The sequence below is a fragment of the Aricia agestis genome, chromosome 5, assembly GCF_905147365.1.
Source record: "Aricia agestis chromosome 5, ilAriAges1.1, whole genome shotgun sequence".
NCBI classification, from domain to species: Eukaryota; Metazoa; Arthropoda; class Insecta; order Lepidoptera; family Lycaenidae; genus Aricia; species Aricia agestis.
The window spans coordinates 6,730,537-6,743,768 of NC_056410.1; the positions used below are offsets into that span (position 1 = coordinate 6,730,537).

At 36.3% G+C, this 13,232-nt stretch overlaps 1 protein-coding gene across 1 annotated transcript in view; it reads right to left on the reverse strand.

The window, feature by feature from the left end:
• LOC121726929 (phospholipase B1, membrane-associated-like) overlaps positions 1-10,000 on the reverse strand; it is a 29,664-nt gene extending 19,664 nt beyond the window's left edge. Inside the window, exon 1 of the mRNA XM_042114577.1 lies at positions 9,679-10,000. Within this exon, the coding sequence (XP_041970511.1) occupies positions 9,679-9,750 (72 nt within the window). The 5' untranslated portion in view covers positions 9,751-10,000. The remainder of the gene's footprint in view (positions 1-9,678) is intronic.
• Between the last annotated feature and the right edge of the window lie 3,232 nt (positions 10,001-13,232).

Sequence of the window (13,232 nt, forward strand, 5' to 3'; positions counted from 1 at the left end):
ACTCTCAAAAATGTCAACGCCGTCGGCGCAAACACAAAAACACGATATATCTCGTGCCTCTTATCTTTACGACTTTCTACAAATGGAATGATGAGGCTCGTGTACATGTTAATTGTAGAGTTATCGGAATAACTTAATTTAAAGTAAATATTTTTATTCATACTTACAGCTTATTCAGGCGTGGTCCGAAGGGGGGGGTCACAGGGGACATGACCCCCCCCCCCCCAAAATCTAAGGTAAAATTGAAAATTCTCAAAATCTTGCTAAATGATAAAAGGAAATTTCTAGCTATCTTAGGGGATAGCTAGAAATTTCCTTTTATCATTCACCACTTCGTCCGACCTTAGACAGCTGCTGCTGTGAACCCAGAACCGTCCGAGGGCGCAGATAAAAAAAAATAGTGTGGTGACTACAGCTGAGTGACCCCCCCCCCAAATTTCAGGCTGCGACCGCGCCTGAGCTTGTTATGTATTTACGAGCTTTTGCCCGCGGCTTCGCTTCGCAAAAAGCATTATTATATACAAACTTTCATCCCCTATTTGAACCCCTTGGGGTTGGAATTTATCAAAATCCTTTCTTAGCGGATGCCTACGTTATAACATCTACCTGCATGCCAAATTTCAGCCCAATCCGTCCAGTGGTTTGGGCTGTGCGTTGATAGATCACTATGTCAATCAGTCAGTCACCTTTGAGTTTTATATACATATATAGACTACTACTACTCGCATCAATTCCTTCCTAATAATATAAACCTGCCCGACTTCCACGAATATTTCAAGACTAAGATTAGGCAATTTACAAAAAAAAGTAAATTATGTAGTTAGGTGTGTAGGCATACTTAGTTTCCTACTAGAGTACTTGGTCTATAGTCCTATTCTACCCTGTCTATGCCAACGGTACACAAATTGCAAGTACAACCGATCCCCGAAAAGCTCACCAAGGCCTCACTCTTGAGAAGTCGTGCGTGAGTGGGTTGCCACGTGTATTCAAGTCACGGCAGTATGTGCATTTTGTGGTGTTTTGTATGTGTCACAAGTGTCAACACGATGTCAATAGTGATTAACCTTGAATAAGTTTACAATTAGGCGGGCAGAAGGTGGCACTGCACGATTTGTTCACATTTTCCTTTTATATCATCAACAAGTATTCTCGTTTCGGGCAAAGAAGAATTGAGAAACACCGTAACAAATTAAAAGATAATAATATGTTTATGCTAATTTTATATAACTTTTTGTTAGAACGGTTATAAACGCTTCGGAATTAGATACGTTTCAAAGTATAAAGGGTTGAGAATGTCTAAATACGTAGTAATTATTAGGTTACCTGTGGACTGTGGTACTATGCATAGCACATGATACTAGATTCAGAAGGCTTATTTTTGTTACACCCTGTATTTCAGACTCGTCGAAAAGATATTTTCCTTACAAGTTACTCGACACAATGGCAGACTTTTAAGGCTATTTTCGCAACTGAAAATGGTTAATAAACCTACTTGTAGTATTAAAACGAGGCACGTATACAGATAACACACGTCTAGGCTGTGACGAATTTGCAACATACTTAATAGTGACACTAAATATTATCTTACATTAATGTTCACAGTTCAACACGATTTGTTGGAAAAAAAATAGAAAATGGATGTATTGGCGTTTTCACACCTCGATGATCTTTCCCTGTGTGCTCAAATGTTTTATTACGGTATGGACTATGATAAGATATTTGCTAGTTACTAAGTTGCTAAGTATACAATATAACCGTTACAGTTATACAACGTTTTGTTTAAATATATGATAGAACTAGATGACGCCCGCAACTTCGTTGCGCCAAAACTCATTTATCGCGCGGGAACCGTACATTTTTCCGGGATAAAAAGTATCCTATGTCCTTTCCCGGGACCCAAAGTATCTCCATGCCAAATTTCAGCAAAATCGATTTGGGCGTGAAGAGGTAACAGACAGACAGACAGACACACTTTCCCATTTATAATATTAGTACGGATAGTAGCTTGACAATTCGGGCAAAGCATTGTATAACCAAAGAAATGATAATATTATACCTAATTTTGACTGACTGCTTGAATCTTTCCTTATATATTAGTAAGGGAAATAATATTTATATAATTCCATTAATTAGCACATTAGCTATTTTCCGGCTGCAGCATCTTAGTTGTCGGCACTAATCAAAGACATGCAAATAAAAAAGTATAAGAAGTAAAACAAAAAAACTAAAAAATATAATCTTTCCTCTCACGTTTTCCTTTACATACATTATGTATATCACATAAAATACCTTTGCAAAAAATATTGCGTAAGACCAGCGAGCCCAATTTCATCAGAACAGGACAATATGCCCACAATTCACGAAAGTAACGCCAAGGTTCTGCATTATTGTAGCTATGTTGTAAACGTAAAACGAGATTATTATCCTTCGTAATTTGTAATTACAATTTAATCGAAAATTTAAATGTAAATTGCCGATTTTAAACAATTGTGTAAAATTATACTACTTGATAGTGTTAAATATAATATATTATAATTAAACCTCTCGGAATCTAGTTTAGAAAAAAGCTTAGGCACTACAACGTATGTCCAATTATCATATATTTTTCATTTTAATCTTCAAGAAACTTTAGACTTTTTGTAAACGGGGCTTAGCTAATTTTTCGTTTTTCCATATACCTTACTTGTATAAAATCTGAAAAATGGAAATTATTCAGTAAAACACTATTTTATCCTACTTTAAAAATAATAGTGACCACTGACAGCTTAGCCAAAATGATGTAAGTCTGTGGTGAATAAGGTGAGCGGGCCGCGACCGGTGCATGCGCACAACCCGCCTAGCCGGATTCACGCAGCTAGAGGTGGCTGGAAGTGACTGCAAAGATTCTTCTTGAAATCCAAATTAAGCATATTAAAATCGGTCGAATAAAAAATACACGTTCTAGAATTAATACGCGCGTTATTTTAAAGAATTGCTCCGATTTTTTCGTTAATTTAATTTTTTTGCAAATATTTGCGAATTTGTGCAATTTTTGGAATAAAATATGTGGCGTGCGACACACTTTGTTCCACCCTTATATCCCGATATCAGTAACTACACGTTACACCCAGGGCATTATTGAGAGGGGCATAAAGATTATAATTACGCTGATTACACGTTGAATCGAAAACTACAACGAACCGCTCTCAGGATTCAAGAACTTGTTTTAGAGGTTGAGATTATGAGATGTCAATTTTTATTTCATTGATTCAAACAAAAGTAAGAAATGTCGTGTTGAAAGCAAACAATATGAAAAAAATTCTTAATTTCGCTATTAAAATTCATGGTCGCATGTTACAAATTACAATGTATCGCTGAAACTCCTTATCAAATGAGTCAGGGCTCATCTAGTTTTCGCAATCTGTGTCGAAATCTCTTACCCAACGAATAAGGTGATGTGATTAGACATAAAAATTCCCTGTTACGTTTACTCGGAAAAATGTGTGCCGCGCTGATATTATCTATCTACAGATCTTTGATCTAATACAGCTATTTATTAATAAATATATGTTCAATATTTTATATAACGTTTGTATGTGAGAAAAGCTCCGAGGTATGATGGTAGGGATGGTCCTACGAAAAATTAATTGAAGGGTGCGTTTCCACTAGAGATATACGATGTCGCGTAACGATGAGTGTATTTTTCAAGAACTAATAGAAGTACAGCAATTCTGAGCTGAGCGAGGAAAGTTAAATGACATTGTGGTTCTTCTGGATTTAGAAACACAATTTTCGCATCCTCGCTTGACTAATATGGAAATGCCCTAGCCCCTAGGCAAAACAATAAGTCATCGTTTAGATCAGAGGCTCCGAATCTCATATTTTGTTACAAAGACCACTTTCAAAATTTTGCTGGATTTTTGGCGGACCTTCTGTTTCCATGTTGAACCCCTTTTTACGATTGTTGACCCCCAATATTTGTCACAGCCAACGTGGACCCCTGTCGAGTCTCAGTGTGGAACCCTGGTGGTCCACCTAGATCACATTAGGAATTTCTGGTTTAGATGAATGTCTTTTCTATCATATAGGTATGCGAATTGCGAACATTGCTTGTTTGCATAGTTTAGCCGAAATAACTGGCGTACTCAGCAGTGGAGTAGCGCAGAGACCGCTTCTGGGTTAGGTTATAACATAATAATATCTATGGACGCTTCACACCACGTCAGTCTGGCCTCGTGCTAAGTACCTGAAGGACTTGTGTTACAGGTGTCGGCGGGATTCAAATCCGCGCTCCCGGCGCAAACCACCACACCACTGACCAACTGAGCCACAAAGGTTGTCAGATTAGGTCGGAGTGGACTGTAGGACTCAGGACTAGACAGTTGGCTCGTATGATGCTGGGTACGGAACGGCAACAGTGCGCATATTATGCATTTATATCGTTATTCGTTGTTTTAGCAAATTTTAATGGCAAGTAAATAAAAGTAGCTTTTTTATCTAAAATAAAAAAAAAATTATTGATTCCGTTTATGTTTAACTTTTTTCCTACAATAATGAGGCCCCATATAAACTAGATACATATTTGCGAGTCCTCCTTTAATTTTATAACCTCCTCCTTTTTGGAAGTGGGGTAAAAAGAGCGCTAGACGTATTCAAATTACCTAAATTAGAATTAGAATTTCTTTAAGGACACGAAAACAAACATTCACTATTCTTTAAAAACATCCAGCAGCATCGGTCTCCAACATTCCTATTGTAAATTGTTATGCAGACATTTTTATTACATTATAAATGTATTTGAATAATGTTAACATAAAATATAAATGTTGCAAAAGTGCAATAAATATAATGCGGCCTTGGCTGGTTGGTTCATCGCTCAGGGTCAGGACATACGCGGGCATTGAATTACAAATTATACATATACTCCGTTTCGTTCCATTTCGATCCAAAGTAAACAGACTTTAATGTTACCAATGTCACGAATGAAAAAATACGATGAAACGATGTCACAAAAAATATTCGAGTATCATCATGGGCGTGCCTCCCCCCCGAACTTTTGCCATTTGTTTGCAATACAATATTTTTACAAATAAAAATTATTATTTTTTTATTCTTTATAAACACCTAGCTTATAAAAAATCTGATTTGCTCCCCCCTGCCCCAGAACCTGGGTACGCCCATGAGTATCATTTTCAACTGAACAATTTCAAAAAACAGAGATAACATGGTCGGCTGTACATTTTTCTAGACTTTTTTATATAAAAGTAGATGACGCCCGCGATTCCTTTGCGCCAAAATTCATGAATCGCACGGGAACCGTACATTTTTGCGGGATAAAACTATCCTATGTCCTTTCCCGGGACTTAAAGTATTTCCATTCAGCAAAGTCGGTTCAGCGGTTTGGCCGTGAAGAGGTAACAGACAGACATATACACTTTCGCATTTATAATATTAGTATGGATATATGGATTTTAATATATCAAAATAAAGTATATTTAGGATACACGAGTCGATGTTGAAGGTCGAATGTGTAAGGATCAGAGATAACAACAATTTAATATTCTATTGCAAAACAAAAATTATGGTCGTGACTCACACTTCAAGGCTTTAATTTTGCAACTGAATTTTAAACCAATGTCAAGGACTTTTATATCTACTTTAATAATCCCTATTTAAGTAATATCGATTCTTAATTATTCATTGTTTTAAAGGCTTTAATATAACTAACAATTTATATAAAAGTTGTGTAGTTCTGAATTTCAGAAGAAAATTACCAACAAAACGTAGTCATAGAACTTTATCGATCTAACTATTTTCGGAATCCTGTTGTTTTAATAATTTGAAATTTTCAAATTAGTTTCAAATTACCCATAAACTACATAAAAATGAAGATAGTATGGTAATTAAATAATTTTATCATTATTCAAAAAAAGTTTATGAGTCTTAAATTTTAACTGTATGCTAATTTTAAACTTAAGACTTAATTAAAGCATTCGTAATTAAAATGACATTGAACAATTTGTAAACTTTATCTTTACTACCTAAACCTTCATTTTAATTACTGAATACTGAAATTTAAATTAATTTAAAATTGTGTGTTACTCGTATTCGTGCGCGTTGAAGTCTTTTGTATGTAGAGATAAATGTACCGGTCCATGTGTCGAAATGTTCAGTTTTTTTATGATTTGTCGTAACATACAGTGCAAAATATATACGATATAATTGTATTGTATTGTTATATCTATCTTCTATCTATCTATATATATATATGTATATAAAACTCAAAGGTGACTGACTGATTGACATAGTGATCTATCAACGCACAGCCCAAACCACTGGACGGATCGGGCTGAAATTAGGCATGCGGGTAGATGTTATGACGTAGGCATCCGCTAAGAAAGGCTTTGATAAATTCCAACCCCAAGGGGTTTAAACAGGGGATGAAAGTTTGTATATAATAATACTTCTTAACGCGAGCGAAGCCGCGGGCAAAAGCTCGTATAATTATATAATTGTGTTGTAATGTTTCCAGGAAACTCTAATTTATTTTACTTGTAATTTCTAGTCTAATATTAAAATATTATATTCGCCGAATGTGATGGTCCACATGATGCGGGGTTTACACGGGTAACTATAGCCGCACAATTTACGCCGCACGGCTAAATGGCAATTCGGCTACGCCGCATGCAGCTCAAGCCACATGCCCCAAAAGTAGACTGCCAACCGAATTTTGCCGAACGGACATTGGCCGCATGCCGCTGGTGACTAAAATTGATTATTATCGACGCGACGGTGCAAACGCGTACGCTCAGTCGCAGGTGATTGCTTGCTGCGAATACATAGTTTGTCTGCACTGTACCTTTTTCTTCTTAGTACCTTTTTCTTCTTTTTAATAACCTCACCTTAGTACCTTTTTCTTCTTTTTTAATAATTTCTCAAATAATGGATTGTCGAACGATTTCAATGCCCCTACGCAATGCGACTGTATTGTACGCGTCATTTTCACGCAGGATGAACTAGTCACATTTCACAAGCGATTTTTGTAGAACTGTGTAAATAGGGTGGCGATTCGGCTCGAACAGGCGCAGACGATCCGACTAGTGACTTGCCGCACGAGTCACGACTAAAATCGAATCGTGTAAATCCACCATGGTGGATACAATAGCAATGAGAGAATCTTATTATATTTTCCCTCTTTAAAAATGTTTTAGAATTTAGATAATTTATTTTGGGGGTTAAGAATATTTTATAATTATGTTTTTGTCTATTTTGTTTCATTCATGTGTACACCATGTGACTTATTACTAGGCTATTTAGGCTTATTATTATAAGTCTTATCTACTATTTTCAATGTTTAGGATTTAATTGGAGAAATCATTTTTCAACTTCGGGATGCAGAATACAGTGTTATATACTGACCACCGTATTGTTGGCAATATATTACATAATGACGTGCGTTTATTTATGTAATTGATATTACGATTACAATTATACGCATAGAATTTTAATTGTACGTGCCATGAGCGAAATTAATGTCTTCAACGAATAAATTATATCAATATCTATTATGTGATCGTTATATATCAATACACATTAGGTACCTGGGATACTTTCAGAGACTTAAAGAAAAAGAAAATATATAAATAACTTAGAAAGTGTGCGTTTTCCCAGGAATAATAACGAGCTAAATCTTTGTTTTAGTGACTATAAGCACTATTCACTACTAACGCATATTATCTTTATGCTTTCTTCTGTAAAATTTCGTTTTAGGCCCTTACTAAGTTTTGAAATGGGGCAGCCATGCTGCTGTAACACTAGAGATAAAAAGGCGTGAAATCGAGGACTCTGCTTGTTGCTCAACTTTACGGACCATAAACCAGTACAATCCCTCACTTAACACTTCCCCTTATCCTCCTTTCTATAATGTAGATTTGTCACCTTCTTACTATAAAATAAAATTAATCTTTGGCGTCTGCCGTACTTCCTAGGCTAAGAGGCTTCTGTATATTTTTTTATAAAATAAACCAGACAACAAGATGAAATCATTTTTTTATATATATGGACGCACCTGAAGGACTTGTGTTACGGGCACCAGACAACTAAAATATGTTTAATATTGGGTCATAACAGTCCCTATAAATTCTCCATTAATAATTACGCTTAGTAACATGAAGCCTAACAGTGTTTTCTGCGAAGCCATGAAATGATCAAGTCGAGTCGGCCCATAATACTTAGATCCTGTCAAAGATTGTGTAACCAACCTGAGAAACCCCTATTAGTTACAAAAGTACGGAAAATCCGTTTCGTATTGAAACACGTGTGAGTAATAGAGGTCAAGTGCGAAATGCAAGTGCAGACACGATCGTATAATTTTTGTAACACTTTTAGCCAAAAATTTGGGAATTACTTATTTTCAGGACTAGACTATATATATCTGAGGCAACCTTTATTTTCTCAAGTCCAGATTGATGATGATTGCCGTTCAATATAATTATTTTAATTCAATACATTTGTCACTGAATAATCGTTGTCCACGACTCCATAACCACGAAATGAAATCGCACAAAAAGGTTGTGTCGTTATGTGATTAACGCAGCAAAAAGTACCCAATTTATCCTTCCTCGCGGTCTACTCTACATATCGATAAATTTTTATAAAATAAAGCTTTCGAGCTTTTAGAGACCTTTGGAACCAAACAATTAAACATCCCTTGCCATCTTAAAGTTTTTGTATAAATAAAGATATAAACAAATTTATAAACAATTATTCATGTAAACGTAATAATAAAATTTATAAATCATTATTATAATTTGGTAAGCGAGTTGGTAGCTCAAGCCGGGGGTCGCCCGTTCGAATCCCGTCGACGGAACAAAAAGTTTTCAATGTTCCTGGGTCTTGGATGTGTATTAAATATATGTATAATATAATAAAAATCTTAAATTTATGTATAGTGTAAAAATATTAAATATATTTCCGTTGTCTGGTGCCTGTAACACAAGTCTTTCAGGTACTTACCGGACGGGGCCGGACTGACGTGGTGTGAAGCGTCCATAGATATTATATTATTATTATTATATGGTATTTTCGATTTTCTCGGTTTCTACCGGCAAACTGACATGTACGAGCTGAAGCCAAGTACACACCAGGTAAGTTATTTATATATTAGTACGTATAGAAAATGTGTCAGGAGAAGGGTTATTATTATTATTATTATTATTATAAGCACGTCGTGCTAGTATGGTATGACATAATATCTCTAAATATCGTAATAAGCTTTGTAAGATACAATATAATTATTACTAAACGTTTTAAAACCACCGCGTGAACTTTGCAACCTTTGACATGCTTTGCTTATTTTTGCGACTCAGTTGTATATTCTATCTGTTATTATTTGATCTCTCTTATCAAAATATTTTTTACTAGTAAACATCTCTCTCTACTTTTTCGTATTTATATATGCGAAAAGAAAAATAAATATTTTCAACGTAGTAAGCAAGCAAGTGGGCCCAACTGACGCTCAGATTCGAACAATAATTACTTAACTCTAATTAAATGAAGATTTGACACAAGCCCCATACATTATCAGCCAAACTCTTCATTAAATTAAATTTTAATCATCATTAAATGAATCTGAGTGTGGCAGTTAAACTTGAAATCTTTTTCTTAATTCCCTAAAAGAAGATTGTTTATAGCACTCACCAGGTCATTGCTGATGAAGCTGATATTGTAGGCCGCCACCCCGTTCAGCAGCAACAGTAGACCAGCCAGCATGGTGACCACATCACAAACACACACTATACCATCATTACACTGCCCTATTCAGGGAACCTTTGAAGACGGGGTACTTTTTGCAGCCCTCTCTTACTTTCTCGGAAGACTTTTACACGGACAATTTTTCTTGGTAATGGTAGGACTTTTTGAGTCCCTCTGAAGTTTTTGAAGCCCTCTCAACCTGTGTGACCGCGTAGACGCAGGTCGGGTTTGACAGTGTCAGCGCACGCGCGCCGTGCGCCCGCGCCGCGCGCTGTTGCTCAACACGCCTGATATCAGAGGACTCCCCGCCTGATAGTGGTTGCAGGGTCATCGCTCATCACTATCAGCGGCGTAAAGCTCTATGCTATTGAAATACTTGTAGTTTGTTTATCACTTCGTCTCAAATGTACAGCTTTAAAAAGAACGCCCTTAGCCAAGACGTTTTCTTTATCGATTTATAAAATCGCTGATCAAAATATTGTGTCCGAAGCGATAAAGAAAGCGTCTTGGCTAAAGGGCCAGTTCATTGAGAAAATATCTACCCTTTGACACAGATAGCAAAAAGGATGTCCTTGTTGTGATGTTTTTTCAAAATGGCTCCAAGCAATATAATGAAGTGGACCTACATAAATTTTGTAACGGTTTAGGACCGTCGTGACGATCGAATTAAAATGTAGTTTTCTTTGATTTTTTGACCTGGTGCTGTATGTTGAGTTTTAAAATCTTACGTAGTGATATAATAAAAATAATTTATATTTTCATTTACATGAATGAAATATCGCTCGCATCAGTAATGACAACCGGATCGTTCGCTGGTGATCTCTTAACTTTCCAACTTGACTGACTGGTGACTAGGCAATTTGTCGGTGAGTATATTGTGACCTAAGCTACCTAGAATAAACTAATTTTTCATAATATAACTAGCTATAGCTTACAACTTGCGGCCAGCGTAATGGTTAAATTTTATCTTATATATAACATTCTCGTGTCACAATGTTAGGCCGCGTACTCCTCCGAAACGTCTAAATACTGATTTCAACCAAATTTTATATGCATATTCAGTGGGTCTGAGAATCGGCTACTGGGTACTTTTTATATTGATAAGTGCATTTTTTGAATAAATAATAGTAAATTATTACAACTCGTGACTGACGGCGACCATTGTTTGTGCGACGGGATAGCGATGGACGTTGCCATGGTGACATAATTATTTAGTCACTTCAATAAAATAATACGGGCGAAATACTTTATATTGCAAAGAAACGTTTGCCGGGACAGCTAGTATCGAATAATATTGTAATAATATGTTTTCGGATTTCCTAACAAACACATAATTTACAGGAAGGGCAGTTTTTATTGTCAAAACCTATCGCAATCGAAACAGTTAGGAAGCAGTAATGTGCAACGGAAACCATATTATATTGCTGGTATGTATAACGTGACCATAATATTCTTACCAAAGCGGAACATCTAAGTAATCGCACTAAAAAAAACAAAACGTCATCTATTAGGACGCAGAATTTTACCTAAAAAGACGGTGTAAGTTTGTCTAATAGAAAACAGCGACTTCTTAGGACAAAGGAACGAGTCGAAAAAAGTGTTCCTTTGGCGAAAAGTGGGACAATTTTCCGTCTTGCAGGGTACAGCGGGACAAACGGCCTGAAAGCGGGACTGTCTCGCCGAAATCAGGACGTATGGTCACTTTAGGTATGTAGTACGCTACAAAAACAGTAGGATGTTACAGTAAGGCAGTCGATGCAATAACGTTTACGTGAATTACTACGTGACGAGCACTTGTAATAGTCTTCGGGGTCACGTATAAATTTAATTTACTTACGTATGCGCTGAGGGCCAATTTTCGCAAATACTTAGCAGTATTCAGGTGCAATCGCAGCCAAAGGTTTTATAGGGTCACTTGAGATTTTAGGGGATTACGAAATAGGCTATGATAGCCACAGTTGATAGGTAGAAATAAAAGACTCACATAGTAAAAAATAAAATAAAAATAAAATTAGCCTTTATTGCTGTAAACTTATAAAACATTATTTTACTATAACTTCTAAATAATTTATCTAAACATTTATTATACTTAAATTATTCTAAGTTTAACGGCGTTCGGGTGTTTTTTTTTTTTGCAACAGCTTGTCTATCGACATAGGCCTCCTCCAAAGATTTCCATTTTTCTCTGTTCTTTGCAACTCTGATCCATTCTGTACCAGCCACCTTTTTCAGATCGTCTTCCCATCTTTTCGTTTGTCCACCTTTGCTTCTTTTACCGTCTCTTGGATACCACTCTGTTATTATACGGGTCCATTTCTCTTGCCTTTCTCTTAACATATGCCCTGTCCATCGCCATTTTAGTGTTCTATATACAGAATGTGCCTGTTTGAATTGTGTTCTGTTTTTTATGTGTGTTAGTTTTACTTTGTCTCTTCTATTGACTCCAATGATACTCCTTTCTATACTATTTTGGCAGACGCTTAGTTTATTTGCTTGGTTTTTTGTTAATGACCATGTTTGGCTACCATATGTTAAGCAGGGCAGGATACAGGTGTTGTAAACTTTTCTTTTAGCTTTCATAGGCATGCCTCTGTCCTTCATAACTTCGCTAAGCGACCAGTATCTCTTCCAAGTGTTGGCAATCCTCCTCTTTCTTTATCCATCTCATTCATCTATTTCTTTATCCATAGTTTTGTTGGGCGATATTAGTTGTCCTAAGTAGATGTACTCGTTAACATATTCTATTTTCTGCATATTTACTATGATTTCATGTGTTTTTGAGGAGTTAGTCATGGCTTTCGTCTTGCTGATATTCATTGACAGCCTTGCCTTCGCACTCTGATCTGATAACTGTTGTAGCATGAGTTGTAGCTTTCTTGGACACTCGGAGAACAGTATCAGATCGTCTGCAAAGCGCAGATGACTTAATTTTTCTCCATTAATATTGAGACCATTCTCATCCCAATCTAGGTTTCGAAATATCCTTTCCAGGACTGCCGAGAATAATTTGGGTGAAATAGGGTCGCCTTGTCGGACGCCTCGCTCTATGGGGAATTCTTCGCCGGTTTTCTCCAATCTGACTTGTGCTGTGCTTTTAGAGTATATATTTCTCAATGTGCTTATATATTTGTGCTGTATTCCCTGACTGTTTAAGGCTTCCCAGATGTAATCGTGTTCTAACGAGTCAAAAGCTTTATTAAAATCGACAAACCCTAAGTAGTAGCATTTATTGTATTCGTTGTACTTTTTTAAAATTTGTCTCAGGACATGGATATGGTCAATCGTTGAAAACTTTTCACGGAACCCAGCTTGTTCTTTTGGTTGGTTTTAATCGAGTGTTGTAGTGATTCGTGATAAAATGACTTTTGAGAAGACCTTATAAATATTGGACATTAGACTGATGGGGCGATAGTTACCGATTTCTTCTTTGCTGCCTTTTTTATGTAGTAATACTATCGTCGATTTTGTCCAGTCCTCTGGTATTGTTTCAGTCTCCAGGA